General features: G+C 40.7%; 1 protein-coding gene across 16 annotated transcripts in view; it reads left to right on the top strand.

The window, feature by feature from the left end:
- TCF4 (transcription factor 4) overlaps nt 1–27327 on the top strand; it is a 335268-nt gene that overhangs the window by 296488 nt on the left and 11453 nt on the right. For 11 of the 16 annotated variants that reach the window (XM_054724480.1, XM_054724478.1, XM_054724475.1 and 8 more), the window contains 4 exons: nt 5010–5077; nt 6427–6505; nt 8906–8982; nt 11609–11812. In XM_054724480.1, the coding sequence (XP_054580455.1) occupies nt 5010–5077; nt 6427–6505; nt 8906–8982; nt 11609–11812 (428 nt within the window). The remainder of the gene's footprint in view (nt 1–5009; nt 5078–6426; nt 6506–8905; nt 8983–11608; nt 11813–27327) is intronic. The other 5 variants (XM_054724485.1, XM_054724479.1, XM_054724476.1 and 2 more) reach the window with 1 other exon arrangement.

Below are 27327 nucleotides of genomic sequence, written 5' to 3'. Positions count from 1 at the left end.
TGTGTTTGGTTTGGAGGAAGGACCATTGTTTCTTGGGGGGTTTGTTTTGTGTTTTTTTCCCCTTTAATTCTCAGTGTCATTTTTTTTTTTTTGAGAAACCCTTAAGAAGGATAAATCTTACTTAGGTTATATTAATGGTGGAATTTTTTTGGTAAGTGACACATTCATCCATGGATTTTTGAAAGAATTAGAAAGTATTTCACTTGTTACACAGAATTCACATTTTCCTCTGAAGCCTTGCCAGCAGACTCTGGAGATTACACCGGACATTTCTGAGTTCGAGGGATCTGGACGTGTATGAGTATAATGCATGGGACACAGCATGGGTTCATAGAAGTTAGTTAACTAATGGAGCACCCAGTTAAGGAGAGAAGTTGAGGCTGAGGGCTTCAGGAGTTACCAATACCAAGCCCTTCAAACGTTATTCCTAAACCCTCTCAGTGTTATCCTGCTGAGTGTATCTCAGAGAAGGAAGTATAGTAAGTTATTAAATACCAGCTGTAGAGGATAGAAATGTATAGAGGCCAGCAGCTATATACATTTTGTTATATATGTGTTTCCTTCCTACCTGCGATATCCAATAGCCCTTCCTGCTCAAAAGCATTGAGGTGACTCTACCACACACACTGCTGACACTTCTCGGGGAGGAGAGAGCTGCAGTTCCCCACTGGGAGGTACCCTTTCTTTACACTCCCAGGGTGTGACTTCTTGTTGTTTGGGCTGTACACCCTCCCTTACCCTCAGAGGGAATTGGCCATTCAACCAGTATAATGCTTACAGTAACTATTATCGCTTTATTGGTCTTTAACTGGCCTGCTTGCTCATACAAGGTATTTCCCATGTTTTTAACCTCAAACCAAACAATGTTGAAGGAACAGACTACCAAGATGGATTTAATACAACATATGCTAAAGACCACCCTGGAATATCTATCTGGTTCGTGAATTAATCTGGCTTACCACTTTCACTTCGAATGGCACGTTTGTATGACATGAAGCACTTGAGTATGTGGCTTTTCTAGCAGAAACATGTCCATTTCCCCTTGGGGACTCGGCTTCACGGTTATTTTATATTAGAGCCGTCACATAGATTCACTTTGTCTTTTACAAGAATCTTGAGCCTTCAAACAGAGTTGGGTGATGGAGAGGCTCAGAGCATGAGAGTTTACGAATTTCATCCAGCAATGTCATGGCACCACAGTTACAAAGATCACTAATGGAAAACAATAAACTGGTTTGATTTAAGTCTTCTTGTCCATTTCCTGCACTTGTCCCGGGGCCCAACTTTCCCCCTGGATTTCTAGAAATTCCTCGTGCTAAAAATTAGTGCATGTTGAGGTTTAATTATAAAATTAGATTCTGGAGGAGTGCTGGAGATGCTCCTTCTTGTGTCGTCTTTATAGTCACGCTCATGCCATTGGTAGGATGCTGTTAATAGTTTAATAATATGAGGCTCACTTGCACATAGTTCAGAAAAAAATAAATTTTAAAGCAGTCATCTTCTTTCAGGCAAATACACTATAAAGTACACTTATCATTCCTTTTATTTTTTTGTGATGTTCCCAGCCCGAGGTTATGGGTGTGTGTTAAAGGGGTAACATTTTCGCAATTCTGATTTTCAGTAGTCAATCCCCAGGCACCACTCCTCCGGTGTTTTGATGAGGGTGTGTTCTAATGGGAATTGCCATTTCCCCAAAGCTGAGATTGAGTCCAAGGGTGGTCCGCACGTAGCGGAACCCCTTTCTTTCTCTGCTCCACGTCTAGCCAGCAACAGCACCTGCGCGCAAGCCAGCTGAACGGTGCTCGGGTGGCTGGCAGTGCCGAATCCTCCTCCAGAATTACAGTTCCTCTTAATCACTGCTCATCTTCCACTCAGATTTATTTTGCAACCCTGCTTAAAGACAGATTCTTTTTTACTCTTGAGCAAGAAAAATTGATTAGAGCTAAAATATCTTAAGAAATCAACCCAGTCTTTACCAAATAGGGGCAATCGTCTTCATCTTTATTTGTCATATGGGCACTTGGGTAATTGCTCATAAGAGTTGACAAAAACTTGGGCCTAGAATAGTTATCAAGTCCTGTTACATCAAAGCCACAAGATGGATTTGATAAGCACCAATTAGAAGTGAGTGTGGCTAAACATGACCCATTACTTAATATAAAATAAATTATAACTTTGAGAATTAATGCTATATTCACTGTCTGATTACTTGTGCCCTTTGACATATCAGTCACACAAATAAAAAGAGAACTCTTTAGCAGAAGGACCCATGTCGCCTAACATGCTCAGGGACTCTAGAAAATGTGTCTTCTCCAACGTTTCCTGGAACAGAACAAAAGGCATTCCAAGCGAGGGGGCAAACTGGCCCAGTAAACCGCTTTGAAATTTAAGCCCTGGATTCCTCCCTCCAGCTGCCGCTGCAAGGTGGAATGGCTGCGTATTAAAAATAGTCTATTCTTATCATTGGCCTCCATGAGTAGCCTGTTAGTTTTCGGAATCATTTTTATGACAACGTGAGGTAAGGAGTTGATCCTATTTTTTATCCTACCTCCTAGGTCCTAACATCTCCCTCTGTTTAACAGGCACTTAATATAAAGTTTAGTATGAATGTGATCATAGTAATTATATCTTGTTTCTTGTAAAGTGTGATTTTTGTGTGTGTTACATATAATTAACTTTTTTAATGTTCCTAAAATATTTCTGTTGATTTTCAATTCTGTTTGGTTTCATGAAAAAGTATTTTTAAACACTTATTATCTTAATTTTAAAGTTGTTCAAAGGAAGAATTAATCTTTTGAAAGCCACAATGGTAGCAAATGTTATCTGTAATTGAAGCAGTATCTTGTACTACTTGGGTTTCAGTTCTTTTTTAGATAATGTAACTTTTCCATTGTGGCTTTGCACTTACATATCATGAAGATATGTTTTGTAATTAAGCAGACATCACAAATTATTTTGACTGCTAAATCTAATTTTAGGTATATATGATAATGTTACTTCTACAAAAATTATATATATATGAATTCCTAGAAATTATATATATATATATATATATATATATATATATATATCCAAATACTATGGTAATACCAGCTGGAAAATATTACTTCTCTCTATGTTTCCAAAATATTTATTATTTTCTATTTAGAATTGTCTTTATTTAAAAAACAAACAAACTCCTTAATACAACAATTTTAATTTTCACTCCAGGTAAAATTTAATTTATCTCTTATACTAAGTATTTTTATTTTTTTAAATATATTTTGTTGATTTTTTACAGAGAGGAAAGGATAGGGAGAGAGTTAGAAACATCGATGAGAGAGAAACATCAATCAGCTGCCCCCTGCACACCCCCCACTGGGGATGTGCCCGCAACCAAGGTACATGCCCTTGACTGGAATCGAACCCAGGACCCTTGAGTCCGCAGGCCGACTCTCTATCCACTGAGCCAAACCGGTCAGGGCTATACTAAGAATTTTTAATACTCTTGATATCTATGAGTTCCTTCCACTGGCTCAGCATGATGTCAGACCCCCATTTCAAAGATTGCTTCCACTTAAAATCCTTAGTCCTAATAGCCGATCAGAGACGAGCCTTTTAATTACCTTTGGAAATTACAGATTACAGCTTCACTTCTTCTAGGACAATGTCAGCAACTTTTTAAATGATACAGTTTCCATATGAGTCTGTGGAATGAAAACGAATGTCTTGTCCAAAGGTGATTGTGTTCGTTTTACCATCTTTCAGTGTTCTTTCAAGTTGAGTAATAACACATGAATATGGGGGTGGGTTTTGTTAATCAAATAAAACACACATCAAAAGACCACTAACTGACATACCCAACATGTGAATATGTAAAAATAGCCAGCAGAATTCAACTGTGCTAAGCAGAGGTCAAGAGCGTGAAATTATAACCTGGAGAAGGGGAGAAGCTGACCCCTGGGGTCTGAGCTCTACTCCACTTCACAGACTGGACATGGAGACACATTGCCAAAAAGCTGCTTTCTTGGGTCAAGGATAGGGCTGCAAATTAATATATATATATATATTTGTGTAATAAAGTTTTGCTTGGATTAATCAGTTTTCTTATTTCACCACGTATTGAAAAATATCTTCCGCTGGAGTTTAATAGGTTTTATTTAAATACTACATCAATTTGCTGATGTCAAGGCCCTGATGACTGTAGCATAGCACACGTAGGCGTTGTGCTGAGACTGAAGACCTCTGAGGAACACTGGCTGTCCCATTGTGTAAAGGCAAATTGCCTTCAAAGTCACTTGCTGAATAGAGCTGGCTTTGAATTATGCACTAGCACCTCTGTCTTTTTATTAATAGCACTCTTTGTTCATCTATTTTGTAGATAAAAATACCAGTGTTTAAGATGGAGCGATAGCTTCATGATTATGTAGACTGATTTTATCTCCAGAAGCTGAGGCCATGCTGACTTCTAGTAGCACAACAGTTCAGATTTTTAAAATTTCACTTAAATGTGTGGAGAATACATGTTATTTCAAATACTAAAAATATTTTCTCTCCTAGGCCTGTTATCGATTTTTTTGTTTGACTTTGTTTACTGTGGAACTCTGAGAGGAGTACCTCTCTTTATTTCAAAGGAGATGTAAATTATGCCTGAGGAGAATTCAGTTGACTGTCTAAAATATAAAGAAAAGCCAAACTTTGAGGACTTAGGACACCTGAAAGTACTGTCTATTTCTTAGCAATGAACTAGCATTCACCACTACACACACCTAGGTAACAAGCCTGAAGGTTATAGCAACTAAAAGACTATATCTTTAAACCAAGGTGTCAGGTTTATATTTTATCTGTAGAAAATGTAACATGAATATATTTGACATCTACCTCAGCAAACAAATTAATGCTAATTAAAAATTAATGTGTCATAATTAGCATTAAAAACGCAATTAAATTGTAAGTAAATGGACCAGGAATAGAAAATTGTTAGACGTCTCACTGCCTGGTTTTTCATATTCTGCCTTTTGTTTTTGCAGCAAATAGAGGAAGCGGAGCAGCAGGCAGCTCCCAGACTGGAGATGCTCTGGGGAAAGCACTTGCTTCGGTGAGGCAATATTGACTTTGGACTTCATACGTAGCATTGTGGAGGCCTGAACTTTAATCAGAAGTGGACATGTGGAATTTTATACAGTGAATGGCAAATAGCTTTGATTTGGGAAATGCTCACTTTCTTGCATAATGATCACTGGAAAATTTGAAGGGAGAGCTCTGCAGCTTCCCTGGCTGGCTGGTCTCTTCCATCTTGTCTCCTCAGTGCTGCTCAGTGGTACTTGGTTAAGGTTCTCGGATATTCTCAGAGCCCTTAGGTGTATAGATTTTCTATCTGGATTTCTTATTTTTCTGTAAAGTCATATAGGCCCTCCTTGATCATCTAAGACTGACTTTGCAAGGGGCAATTCTAAAATACTTTTAGATATACAGAAAAGGCATTTCAACTGAGGTCTAGGGCAGTGATGGCGAACCTATGACACGCGTGTCAGCACTGACACGCATAGCCATTTCTGATGACACGCGGCCGCATGCCGAGGATGAAACATTTGCTGCTCCTGGGGATGAAACATTTGCGACTAGAGTCTTGGAATTAGTTTTTTCCTCAAAGTGACACACTATCCGAGTTATGCTCAGTTTTTTGGCGAAGTTTGACACACCAAGCTCAAAAGGTTGCCCGTCACTGGTCTAGGGGAAACGGTCACACATTTGGCACCTGGGGACTCGGCTTCTCTGCCTTACCTGCCCACTGCCAAGAGGCTGGACTGGAAGGTGTCCTGCACGTTCACTAGTGACAGTGACACACCTTACTTGTGCGCGGGAGGGGAGGGTGCCTGATGTTGTCTTCAAAAGCTACGTATGGTCATTTGCAAATGTAAATGGAGATTTGGTGCTCTTACATTTTATCTCTTCAGTTGGTTTTTCCGTACCATCAGGAGCGTAAAATATGTTGGATTTCTCTTAACATTGTTACCAAGTAAACGTTTTTATTTAATCTAGGCATTCTTATGTCTTGGAATCAAATGCCTTACTCATGGTGAAGAGGGAGTTGGACAGCAATCTTAGGGATGACTTGGTCTGGCCTGTTTGTGGAGTGGGGGTGGGCTTTGTGTATCTCTGTGGCTTGCTCACAGCCAAGCAGCCACGGGAGGCAGTGGGAGGAAGAGGACTAAAGAAGTAGTTTGCTGACCTCCAGTCCAGGTCTTTTCTGATATCCTATATGACTCAGTAATTCTGATTTTGAAAAATTAAAGTGGTTACGTATTGTTACTGCAGTAGATCGCTAAATGTATTTTGTAAGTTGTAATTTTTTAATGAATTGCATGGATACTTTTCGCAATTGACAAAATGGTTGTTTGTTCCTAATAATGAGGATTTGTTTTCTTTTCTCCCCGTTGTTTTAAGATCTATTCTCCAGATCACACTAACAACAGCTTTTCATCCAACCCTTCAACTCCTGTGGGCTCTCCGCCTTCTCTCTCAGGTACTGTCCTTGCTCCCATGCCTCCCAGTGCCAGCTGGTGAGGGACTGGCCCCTGGGCTCCCGGCACTCGGAGGGGAAACGCCCTCCCTCCACAGGCTCAAACCCCATTTCCTAACAGACAGAAAGGAGTGGGAGAGACAGCCTGCCCCGCGAAGGCACAGTCGTTGACACCCAAACTTCTCTTAAAAATTAGATATTTTTTTAAAATGTACAGGCATATGGGAAACTTATTTCTGAAAATTTTCCTGGCTCTTTAGAAGATACGCCACAGAATAGCATGTTCTAATAAAACATCTCAAACGAGACCAGGTAGTACATATAGCCTTGAACATGATTGTACAGTCATCAAATACAGATTATTCAAGAGGATCTTTTCCGACAGAAATTTTAGACTTTCCACATTCCCTCTTTGAAGTCCTTGTAATTGGAATGTTTGAGGAAACCATAATCTTGTAAATAAATTGTGAAGTGTGTGGAGCAAAAGGGGGTGTTTGCCTTTAAAAATAACAAATTACATGAACTGTGGCTCCAGGTAATAAAATATAAGTTCTTACATTATGTTAGTAAAGCAGAGGTCCATCTGAAAGGCTCATTGCCCTTCCAATGTAAATGCTTCCAGAAGGCCCTGCCTGGTGCCTATCTCCGCACTCTGGAAAGAGGGCAGGTGGCTTCTGACACAAAACTAAGTCACATCTGTACCTCATTGAAACCTGACCTTTCTGTAATTTATAGCGAGCCACTTGCCGAAATGCTGCCTCCTCCATCCCTATAGCAGCACTCACAGGGCCCGCCACAACCTGGCTCCCTGGTTTCAGATCACCCCAAGCTTCCGGAGGTGATGGCCTTGGCTTAGGCGGGGTTTGATGTCAGCCTTCCCAAGCCTCCATTGACATGGGGGGGAAGGGGGAGGGGCGGTCACAGAATAGAGAGGAGTAGCTGGACATTTAAGTCCAAATGCCCACAGAGACAGAGTTGAAACGGGGAAGAATCAGAGATGATATTAAGGGGATGCCGCAGCAGCAGTGAGGCATTCCCCATGATAGAAAAGGCCAGGGAGCTCAGCATTGTGCGGCGCGTACCATGTTGTTCAGCTCTGGAAAGTGACCACCAGCCTCCTTATACAGGGCAGCATCCCATGAGGCCCGTGAGGAGGGGTCTGAGCCGGGACAAAGAACCCCATGTGCCCCGTTTCAAGCAAAACAGCTCTAATGTGGTCTATTTTATAATTTGGGGGGAAATTCTAGAGTCTGATAAAGCTTGAGAACCACTATCTTAGTCTAATGCTTAAGGTTAAGTCTGTAGCAATACCGGAGAGCAAAGATCCGGGTGCTCGCAATTCTGCCCCTGCACTCCAGGTTAATGGGGGGCCGAAAGTTGTGGTGCACAAATCATGCCAGAAAATGCCCCAACTACTCTGAACCTGAGCAGGGTGCTCTCAGGGAAAGGCCAGACGTAAGGCCATTGCGAGGCCCTGGTAAGCCACCCTGGAAGACCGCCTGGCAGCAGGGAAGGGCCTCATGAGGATGTCGACCTGGGGCAGGTTGCCGTTTTCACACTGAGAGCTCTGTCCAGATTCTGTCACTGAAAGTAATTGGACAAAATATTCTATTTTCATTTAGCATCAACATACACACACATGCACACCCAGGAATGACAGGAGAATGAATATTTAAAGTGCTAACTGTGTCGGGCGTGAGATTTCAGTGAAATCATAGATTTTATTTTCTTTACTTGAATTATTTATCTTCTATTCCGAGTGCATATTATTTTAAATTTAAAAGGAGGATGTTAGACATGTAATATTTATTATATCAGGCATCTTTCTTTACCTGCAAGCTTAGCGAATCATAAAAAAAAATTATTTTCTTCAGAAGAAACTACTTACTTATTACTGTTGTTATGTTGAGCTTTTAAATTTTGGGTTCTGTGGATCCCTGCCAACTAATCTTATTTCCTTAAAAAGTTTCTGAAGGCTTATTGCTTCTCAAGGATCATTTTAAAACCAAGTCACAAAGCTGTTTTTCATTGGTGACAGAATTTTGGTTTAACAAACTGGCCTTGCATGGAGGCATAACAAAGCCCCTGCCCCTCCCCCCCCCCGCCCCCGCCCCTTGCACTCTTAAAAGGACCTTGACTATGTAGTAACAGTTTTCTTCAAAGGATCATTTCCCTAGCTAAAAGTCCTCCTTTTAGGAAGCTTGAGAGAATTCTGAGTCTATGTAACGTCTCCATGTTTTACATTTAAGATGTTTTCCGTGCCCCAGAATTTTTGGGTGGGAAGTTCACCTTAGGGTCCATGTGGAAATCAGCATTGCTGTTGCTAAGAGAACTGTTTAAAGTGTTGGTGGGATTGTTTTTACCGTGATGTCGATCACATTGTAATTCCCTTGTTCCTATCAGCAGGCACAGCTGTTTGGTCTAGAAATGGAGGGCAGGCCTCATCATCTCCTAACTATGAAGGACCCTTGCACTCCTTGGTAAGTCCTCTGCTCATCTCTGCTCCAGCCACTTTCAGAGCTTGTTTCTCTTTTTGCCTCTAGTTCACTCCAAGATTAGACTGTGTTTGTTCCTGTTTGGAGATTGTAACCCAGATACTGCAGCCGGGTAAGCCCAGGGCTCTAAAGATCTAGGACCAGATAGAAGATTAAAAATCCTGGAAGGATAGTGGCCCCTTCCCATCTGGGGAAAGATCCCTGCCGGTGATTAAATTAATTCTCTGAGATGAGCTGCTGAAGTCCCGGCTAAGCTGTGTACTGCAACACTTGTAGATCCTATGTGTCTCTGCTCTGCTTCCCAGAATAACACGTTTATAGGCATTTTCCTCTTGATCTTGGAATCAGAAGCCTACTCCTACTTCCTTGTTCACTTTGGTTCTCATAGATACCTAGTAATATCAGTACATGTCTGCTCTTCCAGTAGGTAAAGGCTGAACATTTGCATGGGGTTAATTTTATAAGTAGGTGAGGAGTCAGTGTCTGACTCTCTAGGCTTTCTCAGGTCTCAGCGATGGGACTGGAAATATGCGTGAAACACCACCACTCAGTGCAGTATGCAGGCTGTGTATGAACCAAATGGGGAGGGGTAGCAGCAGGGAGCTCTTCAGTCTTTCCGCGTTGTTTCCCTTTGTTGAGGTGACATGGAAGAAGGCATACATGTCTCTATCTATCTCATTTAACGTTGTCTTGTCAGCGGTTCAGGGTTTCCTTCTCTTCTGGCTTACTATTTAAATTAAGGAAAATCTAAAATTAAAAATACAGAGGTATATTTCCCCCTTGTTCTCTCCCTGCTGAAGTGTATGAATCATCCAACTCTGCATTTTAGCCGGTAAACGCAACCACAGAGCGAGACGGCATATGCACTACCTACCCAGCCCCACTAATCTGCAGCCAGTGTTTACCTCCATCACTTATTCTCTGGGACCCATCTATCAAAACTGGGCTTTGTCCAACTATAAAACTGTAAAGACTGGGTTTAAAGTTGTGAACTACAGCTTTAGTTCCTTTAAATTCTCAACACTCAAGAGGGGATTCGCACGCAGAAACTGCTCTCTCCTCCAGGAAGCTGTGAGCCAGGAAGGATGGTAGGCACATGTATTCTTCCTTTTCATGCTTACATTTACACTTGGAAGTGTATATATGTCTGCATTCCTATTTTTAAAATTAAGAAGCGTAGACTCAAAGAAGTTAACAACTTTTGCAAGGTCATATTAGTAGCCATGCTAGTAATTTAGGGGAGGTCCTGTAACACCAAAGGCCACCTAACCAGAATGCTCTGCACCATAGACTAAGTGTATTAGACACACATTCTTCCTGTCAGGGTGGAATAATTAGAAATGGTTCTTCTCATACAGTAAAGCTGGTACATCTGTTTGCACAGCTCACTGCAAAGCAGAGCGGATTGAAGCATGTTGTAGTACAAAAGGACATTAGGTTTGAAGTCAAAAGACTTAGATTTGAACCCCGACTTTATCATTTCCTGGTACTGTGACACTGATTAATTAATTCATTTAATTTTTTTGAGCCCCATTCGCACGTCTATGTGGAAGGGGTAATATTGTCTCCCGTGCTTGCCTCACTCATGTAGAATGAGGGCCCAGTGGGATGTTAGATGTTAAAGTATACACTGGAGAGTCCTATGCAGATGTGTATTTGATATCATAATTTATCACACTGGAGAGAATGAATATACAACTACATGTCCATGTTCTTCACCAAAAACCACAGTACAGACATTATCTAGTTGCAGACAAGTTGGATCCTAATGGCTGGGAAGAGAAAAAAAGTTAAATTGTTTTTTAATCATATACTTGTATAAGGGAGTGAATTCTATACTATAGTTAGGACTTTGAAATCATTTAGAAGCTCTGGTAAACATTAATTCAGTTCTTTGTGATTCTTCAGTTGTGAAATCTCATACCCTGTTGGTTAACAGAATTTTTGTAAATTTTTTCTGTGATTACTTTGAGTCCCACTCCCCTCTGTACACACACACACACACACACACACACACACTTGTACACACGCATGCACATACGTACACACTGATGAAAAGAGATAGCAAGAAACACAGGTGAAAATCAATAGTACTAAAGAAATTACTGTCTGTTTGTATTTACCCATCCCTGACTTGATAGTTAGCACTGTATCATATGTCGCAGAGGAAACCAAGGAATATACCTTCAAGGAAGATAATTTAATTGGGGAGCTATAAATAGGTCACCTTTTCATTGCTAATTTTTAAAAATCTTTTCACCAATGCCTGTCAGAATGTTTCTTAAATTCAATAAATGTTTTTCTTTTCTAAAGTAAATCTAAATTCTCTTTCAAGCTAATGCAATATAGTATAGCATGTGTACATCCAAATGTCCTGGAAGAATTACTGAATTTACTTTGTTCATGAAAAATAACACTGTGATTATAACATTAACATTTGTCACCAGTTGTCTAGGAAGGATGCTATTCTTATTATTATTTTAAGGAAATAAACTTCATTGGAAACATTTAGAAACTCAAAGTGGGGTGTGTGTGAACTCAAGTTTTACTTACGTAACATAATCACGCATTTTAAACTAAATCAAATTTCACATCATTTATTAACCAACAGCAAAGCCGGATTGAAGATCGTTTAGAAAGACTGGATGATGCTATTCATGTTCTCCGAAATCATGCAGTGGGCCCATCCACCGCTATGCCTGGCAGTCACGGGGACATGCATGGGATCATTGGACCTTCTCATAATGGAGCAATGGGTGGTCTGGGCTCAGGGTATGGAACCGGTCTTCTTTCAGCCAACAGACATTCACTCATGGTAAGTGATGAACTTCGTAGACTGTAGTTACTGTATAAAATTAGATTCTCAATTATAAACACTATTGCTGTTTTTTTTTTCCCTTTTTAAAAATAGCTTTATTGAGGTATAATCACTTAATATGCAATTCACCCATTTAAGGCTTTTATTTCACTGTGTTTTCGTATATTCACAGGGTTATGTAACCATTGCCACAGTCTAATTTTAGAACACTTTGCCCCCAGCAAAATGAAAAGAAATCCCCATTGCCATTAGCAGTCACTCTCCATTCTCCCCCCAACCCCTCCAGCCCTTGGCAATCCTGATATAATTTTTCTGTCAATAGATTTGCCTAATCTAGGTTTTTCCTGTGAAATGTATGGAATCATACAACATGTGGTATCTTTTCTGACTGGCTTCTCCAGCTTAGCACAGTGTTTTCCAGGTTTATGCATGCTTTATCATATACCAGAGTGTCATCCACTTGTGTTGACAAACAATATTTCATTGTGTGCGTTGTATTTATCTTCGTCGGGTGATGGATATTTGAATTATTTCCATTCTGGCTGTTATGAGTAATGCTCCTATGAACATTCGTGTACGGGCTTTCGTGTGGGCACGTCTTCATTTTACTGAAGCACATACCCAGGAGAGCATTGCCGGGTCATCACTGGAATTTTAAATTCTTCATCGTGGTGGCTTTGGCTAAAGGACCCAACCATCTTATGTTCATGTTGCATTGCTGGCATTTCAGATATGAATAGGTTGATTTTTTTTTATTAAAGAAACGAATAAGTGCCTTTGAATTCTGAGTATAGGAGGTAGAAATATATGATGGGTTTGTCTGTCTAAATATCTGGTTTGGGACTGTGTAATTAAAGTGCACAGTAGTTTTACCACTGCCTATTCCTAAGTCTGTATTTGAATGCGGCTTAAGGAGATTTGTCCACATTACAGTTGGGATTTCAATGCTGCCCACTGCTTTTGGTAAGGATTTGAGAGTGCATCCCTTTTTGGGATGGTTATGAAGATCCAGAGAATCTTCCTAACAAAATAGTAAGTGATGACAATTAATGAGGTCCCAATGGGTGGAGGATTTAATGCCATTAGTGATTCTGTGTAAGTGCACTCCTTACAAACTCCTACCTGAGCAGTAAACACTTTTTTGTCATGTTTCGTACCTTATAGACTCTTAAAAAGTTGCTTTCCTGTTATTCCTTAAAGTGTCTCTGGTTTAAAGATGATTCCGAGAGGAAAATGCAAAATAAGTGCAGGTCATTCTGAGGCTCCTTGCTTGCTCAGTCGTCTTCTTCTGCGTCCTTTCGACTTCTCTTAGTAAAAGACGGAGAGGACCATCCTGAGAGTGTGTTATGGAAACCTGCAACCAATTTGAAACCAAAAATACTGGTTTATAAATAGAAGCAATGAACTCACTTCTAAGACGTGGAAAGATATTTTTGAATGCCAAAGCTAAATCATTTTTTTCTTTTTCGCTTTTCCTTGACCTCTACCCCAAAAATTCATCATTGAGTAGAAATTGTTTGTCTATTCATGGCAGTTGCTAAGAGTTAACAAAAGGAAAATCTAGATTTTAATTTAGCTTGGCCTCAGGTAATGTGTTAAATACACTTGGGATGCATATAATATGAGATTTCAGTTTGTACAGCTCTTTTTTTTTTAAACTACAATGTTTAAACAATACTGCTTTTAATTAAGAAATCTGGCTTTATTAAAAGCCAGATCTGTGACTTATAACCATTTCTGTATATCTGCTCTCAATCAAGAGAAAAATAGTTTAATTTCTGTAGCTGTGTTCGTTTTGCATATGTTAAACGGATGCCACATGCACCCAGGGCATTGCTTCAGAGCTGTTTTTTCCCCACAAATATGTAAAGTTTGCTCTTAAATACCAGATGTAGGTTAAGTGATTCTTTAAAATAATAAACTATACATAGATGCTGTTTGGAACTGTGTGACCTTTGAGTTGCCTCCTCTTTGAGGCTGACTCAGAGGTGGGATCGGAAGAGACTAGAATCATCTTTGGAGACGGGAAGTGGGATGGACCCAGGTGGATGGGAAGGAGAGAAAAGCGGAACTAATCAGCCAGTGTCACACAGGAGTGTCTTTCACTTTGAAAAACTGTGCAGACGCAATAAAGCGGCTAGCTTTGCTGATGAGGAAAAGTTCTTGCCCGCTCCTCTGAAGACATTTCCAATTCCATCAAGGACAACCACAGACCCCCAGACAGGAGAGCAACTCCAGAGACATGACATGGCCACAACCTGCTGGCCTTTAAACCAAGGGGCACTGTGTGGTCTTTTTTTTTTTTCTCAAAAATACTTAGCAGCCCCCACAATCCGGGCTCCTCCACCTGGAACTCCATCACGTGTGTGGACGAGACCGGATTGTCATTTTCTTGTGCAAACTGGTATAAATTTTCAAACAAAAGCCTAAGAACAAAGGAAATAGTTTTTGAATTTAGTCAGTCTGAAGTTAGCCTTTGACCATTTGATGCATTCCACCATAAAAAGGAAGTTGAAGGGGAAGAGGGGGAAAAAAAAAACCCATCCCCCTCAACAACAACAAAAAAAATTCAAGGAGGATCCTGGTAATGTTTTCCACATTTGAATTTTAATACATGAAACAGGCTATAAACGCTGGCCAGCTGCAGTAAATAAAGTAGCAGTGGGAGGTATGCACCGGAAACCTCGGAGCGGCCTGGGGGACTTTCCTTCCCAACTGCACACCTTCATTTGTTGCTCTGCAGTGGAAGCAAGTGGCAGTAACTTAACACCAGCCCGGGGCAGGTTTGGTTTTGAGCAAATCTCCTTTCTAGCTCTCCTCAATGGTGCCTTGTGATTAAAGAACAGACAGCCTTGCATCCTCTTGACCTCCCCTCTCTTCTCGTTTCCTCTCCCTGCCTTCCGAAAATAAAAACGAAATGGCTTGATAACTTGGAAGACGATAGAAGCATTTCTTTCTGCAGCAGCTTGAAATCGTGGTGGGGAAAAGCCAGGGTTCTGCATCGGCTATTATGTTATCTCATTTAATTGCTAACATATTGTACTTAGCTTTTGATTCATAAAATGTTTTCCTCGGAGTTCTGCAGTGGGTCTTCAGAGATTTACTGAGTATTAGCGTAATGAAAGGGACTTTTTCACAGCAGCCTGGCTCCTAACACCAGAGTGAATGGTGTAGACTCGCGGGCTCTCTAGGTGCTATGATTTGCCCGTGCTCTCTCCTGCTCCAAGACCTTCGCCAGCTTTCCATTATCTACCAGATAAAGACAGTTTTCTAGCCCAGCTTTTAAAGTCCCATTACCATTTACCAAAAGCCTTATGTTTAGTTATTTCAATAAGTAAAAAACTTTTCCAGCAAGACCAGTCTGTGCATATTACCAGAATTTGCCCTGTACATTCTTACTATGTACTTCTCTTATTCCTGTCTGGATAGGCCGGCTCTACCCACTCCTCTCTGTCCATCTCATCCCACCATTCTCAAAGATCTGGCTCAAATTCTGCCTCTTCCAGGAAGCCTTCGCTTGCTACCTTGTCCTGTGATAGTCACTTTCTTTTTACACTCATAGCACTATGGATCATACCATCAGCTAGGTATTTATCTTACCCAGTTAGGTATAGCTATATATCTTTCGTAGGTATGACCTTTGCCTTCACAACTATATTGTAAATTCCTTGAGTACTAGGTATTGCATTTTGTTTTCTTCCCAGTAAGCAAATTATCACTCAGAAAGGAAGAAAAGCAACTAATATTTTCTGAGTGCTTGACAAGTTGCCAGCCCACTGCTGGGTGCATCATGTACGTTAGGGAAGGCAGTCTTCTCAAGAGCCCAGTGAGGAGGAGGATGGTGTCCATTCTGGGTGTGAGTCAGCTGGAGCCTCGGAAGATTTGAGTCGCCTCAAGTCCCAAAGCGAGATTTAAACTCAGACACTCTGACTCCAGTTTCCATGCTCCTTTTTACTACCATGAGTGCACCCCAGAGACCATCTCTAGACATGCCTTCTAATAATTCATTTCAGGTGGTAAGAGCTCGTAATCTTCAAATCTTGATAAATGTTTATTGATGAAAGAAATTTCTAGGTGTCTCATGGCCAAGTTCCCAGAGCAACTCTCTGCCCAAATGTGGACGTGAAGAACTTTCCCTCCAATGCGGTAGCATTTGAGATTGAAATCCATATTGTCAAACACTTATTCCTAAATCATTATGTCCATCCAAAGTGGCAAGAGGTGTGAGCTCTCCTTACGAGGGTCCTTCAAGCAATACATTTTAACCTAACTTTCCTACCATACCCACTCACTTTTCTGATGGAATCCAAGCAGAAACCTCTGAATGTGGGAGGACTTGGGAACAGCTGGATTTGTCCCTAACCCTGTCAGAATCTCTTATTCAGATCTAATCTCCTCTGTGCCTCCAATATCTCCATGCTTAACCTGATATTAAGTCATTAGATTTTTTTCTAAGTTATTGAAGTGGCAGTTTCCAGATGTAATTCCATTAATCATTCAGTGTTCAGGTTCGCAGACGAAACCTGAAAGAAAGCCTTTCAGATGACCTAGTCCCGCCTTCTAACTGACTAAGAACAAGACCCACATCAAAAATGTCTTCATGTGACTCTGTAGGTGCTCCAAATTACTTGTCAGTAGAGTCAGCAACTATAGGATCGTTTAGCTAAAAAGTTCCTATTCTATTAATATACAATATTAATGTGGTTTCCGGACCCTTTTTGCTTGACGTCCACTTATTCATTTCAAAACCACTTATCAGATGGTAACCAAACGCCAGGCTCTATGCTAACAGGTGGTCTCTGCTCCCAAGGGGTTCACAAGGCGAGGAGGAAAGGACACATATGTGAAAGCAAAGTGCGGCAGCAGTGTCGCTGGGCTCCACCAGGGAGGATGGACCCAGCTCGGTTATCTGTGGGAAAGGATCACCCTGTCCCTTGGTAGAGGAGAAGTGATCTCGTAAGGATCGAGCTGCTCTAGTTGACTTGGAAGTGGAAGCGCCCAATGAGCTTGCACCTGCACCTGTCCTCCATCGCATCCCCTTTGGCCCCTTCCCAGAACCCCAAGCGGGGTTTGGCACACTTCAGAAGGCTCTGACATAAGCCAATATTTGCCCGGCTCCTCTCTCATCAATACCATTTTTCGTTTGACTTTGGATTGGAAAGAATTTATCAGAAGAACATTCATTAGGACAAGAAGCACCTATTTATTTCATTGACATTAAACATAGGGGAACCTTTGCCACGTGGGGCCTCAGGACAAATGACTGAGATTTCATAGTTCTTTTGCTCTCATAGTTCTTAAGATTTAGGACCATTGGATTCCAGATTCTAAAAGTACCCAGAGGTCCTTTAGCTCATGGCCCTTATTTTACTGCTGAAGACTGAGGCCAAGAAAGGGGAAGTGACCCAAGCATGGGTACTCACTAGTTAATGGCCAAGCTAGGATTAAAAACCAGACAAGCCAGCTATGAGACCAGCACTCTTTGTGCTAAATACCGCGCTGCTGCAACAAGCTTCCTCTCTAACCTAATGCCATAGCAATTTCAACACTGTGGCTGGTATTACAAACGGCTCTGTTCCTCAGACTTAACTCATGAAACCCAAGAGAACTCTTCACTTGCCGCCTGGCTCCCTGCCACATGTTGCTCTTTAGCTTTGCTAATAATACGTGGCAATTAGAGAGGGTAGTGGGCAGTGATGTGATATCTTGGGGAGCATTTCCTGGTATGTGGTTGTGGGAGTAGCAGACGTCAGGAAATTCTGTTTCTACGTGGACCTCTTCAACAGAGGTATGACCCATAGGGTCTTTACCATCTTCTCTCTGAGGTTTTCACAGATTTTAATTTTCCACAAAATTCCATGTCTATTTTAGCACATACTTCATTTCTAAGCAGTTTTTACCATAGCATCTCAGAGACTTTAGAAGTCATCTCTATCCACATCCCTCTACAAATGCCCTGTCAAGCAGTCAGCAAGTCTATCAGCCTCCTTCCTTCAAGGCTGAGTAACTCCAAGTGACCACAGAGCCAATTCCAGCAAATGTTAGAAAATTCTTTCTGAGTCCAGCCCGTATTTACTTCTCTCTGAAGTCTGTATTTTTCTGCTTAGAGTTACCCTAAGTCAATCTAACAAATATTTTTAAAATTTTCAGTTATTTGAAGACATCTATTCAATATTTTTTCTCTGGGCCAGACATTTATATTTTCAAATATTTACCCTAAAAATAGTTTTTGACTCTGATTTTCCAGTGCATTCTCTCCAGCGTATAAAGGATGCTTTTCTTTTTCTAGGACCTTTTAGTTTGCTGAGTTTCAAACTGAACACAATGCTCAAGGAATTACCAGGGTGACTATGATGGACCTATCACCAAACCCATTCAGTGTATTATATCTAACTAGATCCTATTAGCTATTTTTGATGACTTTATCATCCTGCTGATAAATATTGAACTTGTAATCAGCTGAAATCCTGAAGTCACACACCTCTCAACTATCCTCGTGCACTTTTTGTTGTGCCAGACAAACTTCACAGAACACCTTTGTATTTCAGCCTTCGGTCTGTTTGCAGCCCCAGGTCTCCTTTAGGTCCTCATTCAGTCACATATTCTGCCAGCTCTGTTGTTGGCAGATTTAAATGTGCTGGGTGTCATTGACGCCCACCTCAAAGCCGTGAATAAAAATGTTGACCGGGAAGGACATAGAGCTGAAAGCCTGAGGTTCAACACTACAGACACTCTGCACTCACATCGCCCCCTGCTCTTTGGGTTTAATATTTCCCCCTAACTTTTCTCCCATGCAGTCCACCTTTCCTCATTTTGTCCATAGTTTTATCACAAGACACAGGCCTTCAGCATTCCCATGAATGAGGAAGTGAGATTTGTTCAGAAAGACTTGTTCTTGGTGGAACCAAACTGAGTTTGCGAGGTCATTGCCTCTATCTCAGGGCACTTCGAACTCTTTTTTAAATAGCTTTCACCCACGATCTTAGTCATCAGTGTCATCTTTCTATAGCTACTGTGTGGTTTCTTCTTCTTTAATTAAGATATTTGCCTAGCACTTGTGTTCTACCATCTCTCCTAATCTCCACAACTATCAAATATTTCTGAGAGCAGATGAACACTTTCAACTGAAAGTTTTTAATGATATCTATGTGGTACTTTATTTTTTTAATGTAAAAAAAAAAACACAGAACTGAGAAAAAAAGGCTTAAAGAAATTCACTTTATTTTTAATTTCCCACCTTTATTGAGATATTGTTGACATCTAACATATGTATGTTTAAGGTGTACAATGTGTTGCTTTGATACACCTACATATTGCAAAATGTTACCACGATAAAGGTAGTTGATGCCTCCATCTCCTCAATAATTACTTTCTTGTGTGTTATCATGAAGTAATTCATGATATGTCATTCATACCATATGAATGACATAAGTAATTCAATTATGTCATTCATACCAAAACAAAATACTGGAACAACTTGGCACACTGTACATTAGATCCTCAGAACTTACTCATCTTCTAACTGGAAGTTTGTACCCTTCGAGCAACATCTCCCCATTTCTTCCACCTGGCCCTAGCCCCCAGCAACCACCATTCTAACTGTCTTACTTCTTTGAATTTGTGTTTTTGTTTTGTTTTGTTTTAGATTCTAGTTAGAACTGAGAACATGCAGTATTTGTCTTTTTCTGACTTAAAGAAATCCTCTTAACTATTGATTAGTTACAATAGCTTCAGAATCCTTGAGCTCACCATTTGATATGTATGCTTTAACGCAAACAAAAGTCAAAAGCTTTTGAATAAAGCCATAGCACTGTGACCATTCACACTCCATTAGCAACCCCTAAAACAAGTGGTTGGGACATGATGCATGTCCAGATCTCACAGCAGTGGGTCCAAATTAGGAATATACCCCCCACACACACCTGTTTTACTAAAATCCAGGCCCTGTGACCTACAAACAAGAGTCAGTTCCCATTGGACCATCATACCCAAAGAACAATCTTTCTCCATCTTCTAGGCCAGTGGTCGGCAAACTCATTAGTCAACAGAGCCAAATATCAACAGTACAACGATTGAAATTTCATTTGAGAGCCAAATGTTTTAAACTTAAACTTCTTCTAACGCCACTTCTTCAAAATAGACTCGCCCAGGCTGTGGTATTTTGTGGAAGAGCCACACTCAAGGGTCCAAAGAGCCGAATGTGGCTCGCGAGCCACAGTTTGCCGACCACTGGTCTAGGACAAGACATTTTCTTATTTTTCCCCTACAGTATGTATTTAGCACTTTGGTGTCATGAGCTTTGAATAAAAACAACAACTTGTTGTCTTCCCCACTTTTAAAATATGAAAACATATTTAAAACAGACTGTATGATCTCATCATATTTGTACTTTGCTTTCTTCTTTAATAATAGAGGGAAAAGCAAGTAGACCCTTTTAATAGCTCAGTCATCGTAATATTTTTTATTGAACTTTTATTGGGAACAAGGACACAGTGCTAAACCATCATTTAGAAAAGGCCAACCCTTGCATTTAAACCCTTGTTTTCTCAAGAAAGATTCAGAGTGGAGGAATATATAGTGCATATATTAGAAAACACACAGGTGCTCATTCACTCCTTTGGCGCCTCAGATCCTTTGGGGTACATACCCGTCTCTGATCCTGCGGGCCCTTGACAGTGGGAGGGTGATAACTCCAGTGTGTGCCTTACCCGAAATGCAAAATGGAATTCCTAAGTGACCTAAGGAGCAATTCAGAAAAGGGTGAACCTTGGAGTCTGTAGGTTTTTGACTGTTACAGGCTAGAAAGGGCACCACCAAACCATAGATGAACATGATTTTTTAAAACGCAGAAAATATAGGATCTTACGCGGCCAGATGGAGGTAAGAAATTGCCCCCCCCCCCCCCCACCATAGCAGCCCTGCAGCACCCAGCCCGGCTGCACTGGGCGCCGGGCCCCTCCTCGGAGCACAGCAGCTCCAACAACTGGCGCGGATATTTCACATGAGAGTCCACAGGAAGAGCAAGTTTTCATGTATATTTTTTACATCCAAATTAAATTAACTCATGGAATTTTCCACCCTTAGGAATTAAAGTAGCAGCTCATGAAGTAATTCAGTTATGTCATTCATACCAAAACAGAAAATACTGGAGCAACTTGGCACTGTTTGAAAGCCAAAACTAGGCCGTGGCCATTTTATATTTTTTTAAAAACCTGTGGTCGTTGTGTTATTTTAACTTTTATTGTGGCTGCAAATTTTTTAAGTCAAAAGTATCTTAATTGCTTAGAAAACAGAAGTGTAAAATGGTTTCAAAATAAGAAGTTTTAGGCAAAGCAGTTTTAGGAATGAAAACCTAAAAAACAAACAAACAAACAAACAAACAAAAACGCTCTAACCACATTTCTAAAAGGCAAGGGTTCTACCTAATTGACATTTACAGTTGTGCATAATTATAGCTTCCTTTATATCCATAAATTGTCTTAAACTCTCCAAAGTTGAGTTTAATCACGAGCTCGGTCCAATATTAATTCAGTGACATCTTTGGGGAAGTATTGTCCTGATACAATAGCCATGTTCATTTTCAAGCGGGTAATTGGACATATTGTCCAAAACCAACGTATTGAGTTGCCACATTTTAATTTCTCACTTGCCTCCTCCCCAGCTTCTGCTGTTGGACGGTCTCTTTTGGAGCTGAAAGTGTGTGAAAGTTATTGGAGAAGGGTATTCTCTGGGTAATGTTTCTGTATGCTGCCCAAATTTCTCCCCCCTGTCGTCGAGATGGGAAACAGCTGGGTTTTGTTTAAAGAGCTGTTTTGCGCAATGTCTGAATCTTGAGGTGTAGAACTGAGGTCACCAGTGCAGCAGGTGCTCAGGAACAAGTGAGCAAGGCCCTGGGGACCGGCCGGCCCTGTCACCTTCTGCAGGGCACTTCCGTGTGGAGGAAAAGTGTTGAAGTTGGCTCCTTCATTTAGGGCACAAACAGATCTAAGAAAGTAATCGCATTAGCGAGGCTATTAGAAGTGGAGTATCTTTGAACACAGCCAGCCCTTGAGTAAACAATTAGCTCAGTATGAAAGAAACCAAAATGGTCATTTCCCTCACAGGGTTTCATGCAAAAGTCTCGGCCTTAGCTTCCTTTAGATATTATAAGATTTTGAATTTCCTCTTGAAATACACCAACGCTAACAGAACTACAATTTCAAATAAGTGCTCCTCCATAACCCGGCGTGTTTTTCAAGTTTGTGGATGCCAGCTAAGCGAAAGGGAGAGAAGAAACCTGAGTTGGTGAGACCAGTGCCGGAGCAGTTTTGAAAGAGGCAAAGGAAGAAACATGTGGAATCACTAACGTGCAGGGCACGTCAGATGTCCACCCGTCTGAAGATGAAAGGAAACAGCCTCCTCCCCTGGGAGCTGGAGGTTATTAGCAGCTGTTTATCCAGTCGGGAATAGAGATTAACATTGTAATTTTTTTTTAAGAACTAGAAGAAAATTTGTTTGGGAAGTTGGCTCTTCATACCAAGTCTCTGTGCATTGCCAAAAAAAACTTCCTTTCTCAGAACTCATGTACTCAAGTTGAGCAATGTTATGATTCTCTGAGAAACTCGGAATTATCAAAAAGTCTGTCTCCTTTAACTAGAACAGGGAAGGACAGGAATGGGTGGACGTCGGCCATTGACACATCTCCTTATACTCTTAACTGGGAAGCTAGCTGTTCGGTGTGTTACCTGTTCTCCAGCCTGCTTCTAAATGGGGCATTCTTTGCGCGCACACACACACCCCATACCTCACTTCCCCCTAACTTAATCTCTACCACTCTGCAGCATACACAGATGGGTTTTGCACATGCCTACTGCTTGTAAAATGCCTTCTCATGACATATTGGGGAAGCTGCTTAGCACTCTGTGGAGCTTTATTCCAAAAAAAAAAAAAAAAAGAGTTGGATATTGGTATTTTCCTCTGATTTAATGCTACTCTTAATGTCATTTTCTTTTATTAAATCCTTTCTTTCGCTTTTGATCTTCTTTATAGCAGAGCCACTGGTCATATGGAAACTATTATTGGGAGATGAAAGACTTCATTGCAGCTAAATAAGAGTGAATCATTTGGGCCAATAATACACACATCCAGTGAGGTACCATTTGTGTCCGAATGCCCTATGTTGTTCACTTTGTAGCAAAGCCATTGAGGTTTATAAAGGGATTTACAAAAACCTGCTTTTTGTCTGAAATGTGTAGTCTGACAACATGAAAACATTAATATGCAGTCCTTAACTCCTTGTATATAAGATCAAAATAATGCCACTTTTCAATTTAAAACTGAGACTTTCATTTAAAGTGGAGATACCACTTAATTAAAGTTAAATGTCAGTTTTTTAAAAATAAATTTAAGTGGTCTACATCAACATTCTACCATCATTTGACACCTGTCTCAGATGCCGCCTTCCTTTTGAAGCAGCCCCTGTTGTCGGCTCTGATAGGGTTTCACCGCCCTTTCACGTCCTGCACGACCTGCATCCCTTAGGACATGCGTCTTCCTTTGCCTCCGATCGTAATTGTATTAATCCACCATTAAGATAAGAGCCTTGAAAGTAATAGTTATGTCTATATTTTATAATTTTTTTCTAAAAATGCCTAGATAGAACCAGGCATAAAGTAGACATTCAAAAGACATTTGTTGAATTCAATGAAATGTTTATTACTTGATAGCAACATGCTAAATGTATATTCAACAGTATCAAAAGGTGTTAGATTTCATAATGAGTCTCACAGACTCATACCATTTGTGTCATCATCTATTATTAGGAAGCATCTAAGTGCACATGGTAAGACTACAATCCTGTAGCAGTGACCTCTGCACCCAGCTCTTGCCCTGGGGACACTTGCGTCTCAAGACAAGTGTAGGCTTTATGAATGGCAGCAAAACAGAATAATTGAAGTGTAAGCTCTGCCATATTAAAGGATGCCCTTCCCCCTTCCTCTCTCTAAAATCAATAAAAACATTTTTAAAAAAGAAGTACCGGTGTAGATCTTAGACTTGATCCATAGAATAAGGAAAACCCGTGTCACAGCCTTGATATGCAAGGTACCAAGTGATGGGCATTTAGAAGGTTAGTATTTAGAAAGTGACCGAGAAGAAACATTTCACTTGTTTAGGTAAGCTTCTTTACCCTTCCACTTCCTTTCCAAGTATTTTGCAATAAGCATGTGTTACTTGATAAGAAGAAGAGCATTTTAAAAATAAAGGGCAGTTAGGTAAGCAGAAATCCCTGGTGTTGGGCCTCCTGGACTCGCTGCAGGAGCTGTGTGGAAGGCAGACGTGACTGTGCACTCACATAGGTGTGCCTGCGCGCAGGGGTCTGAAAGTGCACCTCAAGTGTTCAGTTGTCTTTCCTGCTCACAGGTAACTGCAAACTTTCACCATAATCTCTGTGCCAGATGTGCTTCCTCACTAGGCATGTGGTAACTTTGGTTCCCTACTGATTAACCTGTACGTGGGTCAGGGGAGGGACTCTGTTAACCACCCCTCAAACTACCTGCTTGCTGGGCTGCATCCAGTTATGGTTTCCCCTCTATGAAAATTATGTAGAAAATTGGGGGCGAAGGACGGAGATACAGAGGAGAGAAATGAAACGGTTTTAATAGATGGAACTTATGAGTTAAGAAAAAAAAAAAAAGATGAACTGAAATCAGATAACCATTTGCATCTCTCGAACTAGATCACAGAATCATTCATTTTAACCATTTCGGTGGACATCATGGGAGTTTCATCCTAGTTGATCACATGACCAGTCAGTACTGCCAAGATTAAGGTCATTAAGATCATGTTTACATTCTCTTGAAACTTATCTTGTCATTTGGAGAAAATAAGCATGAGAAAAATCTCCAAGAATTGCCCAATAAGGAATTACCTTAAGTTGTAGGCAAAGTCGAAGTGAAGCTATGAGATTTCTGGGAACGGAAGGGGGGGAATAGGTAGGTGTTCTTAAGACGTTTAGGAAGTCTCCCAGGAAACATTGCCTAAGAATTAAAATCCAAACAAAAGAATCCAGATCTGACTTCAGTGAAAAGTCCTTCAAATGTTTAATCCCATGAATTAAGAATATATACTCTGATTATTTATTTGTGGTTGAAAGGTATCCTAGATATTAGAACTTTCTCACACAAAGGAGTTGGTTATTAGAGTCTTGTTTTCTTTTTCTTTTTTTAATATATTTTATTGATTTTTTACAGAGAGGAAGGGAGAGGGATAGAGAGTTAGAAACATCGATGAGAGAGAAACATCAATCAACTGCCTCCTGCACACTCCCTACTGGGGAATTGCCCGCAACCAAGGTACATGCCCTTGACTGGAATCGAACCTAGGACCTTTCAGTCCGCAGGCCGACGCTGTATCCACTGAGTCAAACCGGTTAGGGCTAGAGTCTTATTTTCTATAGGTTCTGGGTGCCTCTGGTACTGTTTCTCATGGTAACATCTCCTGCTGCCATTTCATGAACTCCCAGGTTCCCACCGGGGAGCTAGTAAAAAGTTTGCATGATCACTTTGCACCTCTTTAAGAGATTCGCTTTTTGGATTAAACGGTATTTTGCACATTTGGAAAAATAAGTTTGCTCTCCTCTAATATGACAGAGATATGGCAAGATAATTGAAACTGAAATCTAGTACTCTACCACTGTCATGTATAATTGATATTTCACGGGGAGATTACAGTTACAGACACCAAAACTGTTTTCTGTGTCAATGGGTGTCTAATTACAGTAAAAGCCCATCAACTTTTTTTTTTTTTTTTTCGTGAATATGGCAAAACAAGAAGAGAAAGAGAAGAGACACAGGTAAAAACTCTCAGGACCTTTTTCTTGGCCCAGTTCTTTTTAAAAATCACGTATGTCACAAGAACAATATTGAAGCAGATGCCATTAATAACAAACTTCCATTTTGATATTACCGAAATGTCTCTAATAGCATATCTGGTTTTGTGTCATTTGGTCTAGAAACTGATGCCAGGTTTCCTACATTACCCATCCTGCAGTCTTTTAGGAGGATTATGGTAGAAGAGAAGGAACTGAGGTCTGAAAGCCTGTTTTGAAGCAGTTATCTCTGGAGATAACATTAACAAGGATTGAATAACTGCCAAATGAAATTTAATACATTTTCCCATCCATGAAATAGGCCTCTTAAATACAACAGAATAATTACTTTCACAATACTCCCTGGAAACAAAGAGAGCAGACACACTGGATGTCTTTTTGTTTGTGGTGTTTGTTGTTAGCTGAGGATGGGGATGAGGGTGTTTACCAGGGTGTGCTGTGCACCCCACATAAAACAGCCTTGCCAGCAGCCACCCAATTTGAAGCTGCCTATCTTTTAAATCAGCTTATGTTGGAGGGGTTGTGGCAGATATTAAATTCTGTAATTTAGTTAGACATCTTGGCGTTGGCCTGGCCTGAGTTGGTGAACCATGATGTTTTTTCCTCTATGATAAAACTAAAATGATTTTCATATCCATACCTGTATCTACACACACACACACACACACACGTGTACACACACACACACACACACGTGTACACACACACAAACACACACACACAAACGTATACACACAGTTCTAAAACAAAAGCTCCAGTAAGTGGATCCTTTTCATCCCTTAAATCTGTAAACAGGGTGGGGCAAAAGTAGGTTTACCGTTGCGAGTATGCGAAACACAGACTTTATTCTTGTATTATTTATCAGTTATTGTATTATTTTCCCATAAGAGCAACTGTACACTTACTTTTGCCCCACCCTGTATATATACCAAATAAAATTGTTCAACGTTGTAAGTTTTCTGAGTTTAAAATTTGTTTCAGCCCTCTAACTGGATGTTCACTCAGTCACTTAGCCACTTCCAGCCTTAGCTTTCTTCTCTGTCAAAGAAGGAATTTGGCCTAACTGGTTCCCAAGTGTCTCCAAGCCCTTAAACTCTATATACTATGATGTAAAAGTGCTTCTGCTATATCAATCTTTTCCTCAGAAAGTAAGGTTATTTATTTAACATTTATGGTGCTTATAGACTCAAAAGAAGTAATGCACTTCTAAAGTTATTCTGCCCAATGATAAATTAACACAGGAGAATTTAAATAGCTGTGTCACAATTTGAATATGACTTGAGCTAAGATGAAATGTAACTTAGACATTTGCACATAAAAGCCCTGGTCTGCAGGGCCTGCAGAAGGGGCAGCGATGTTGAGATCTCATGACCTGACCTCCTCTTCCTCTTTTGTAGCTCATGGGACCACGAATGGGGACACCCGATCCTAGGGTGGCCCGTTCAAAGGATGGCCCACGTCTGCTTCAAAATGAGCTGGGCCATCAGATGATCTTGACATTCTGAACTCAGAAATACTAAGACAGAAAGGGAGTTAGCAGCAGGCATGGGTCCTGAAAGAACGTACCACAAGATACCGTGAAGGAAGAGTCCAGCTGGAGTCCTGAGGGGCAGAGTCAGGGAGACAGGTTCCAGCCAAGGAGGAG

Source organism: Eptesicus fuscus, chromosome 12 (genome assembly GCF_027574615.1).
Source record: "Eptesicus fuscus isolate TK198812 chromosome 12, DD_ASM_mEF_20220401, whole genome shotgun sequence".
NCBI lineage: Eukaryota > Metazoa > Chordata > Mammalia > Chiroptera > Vespertilionidae > Eptesicus > Eptesicus fuscus.
The sequence above is the reverse complement of the archived record's forward strand: the minus strand, read 5'-3'. Positions and strand labels throughout refer to the sequence as shown.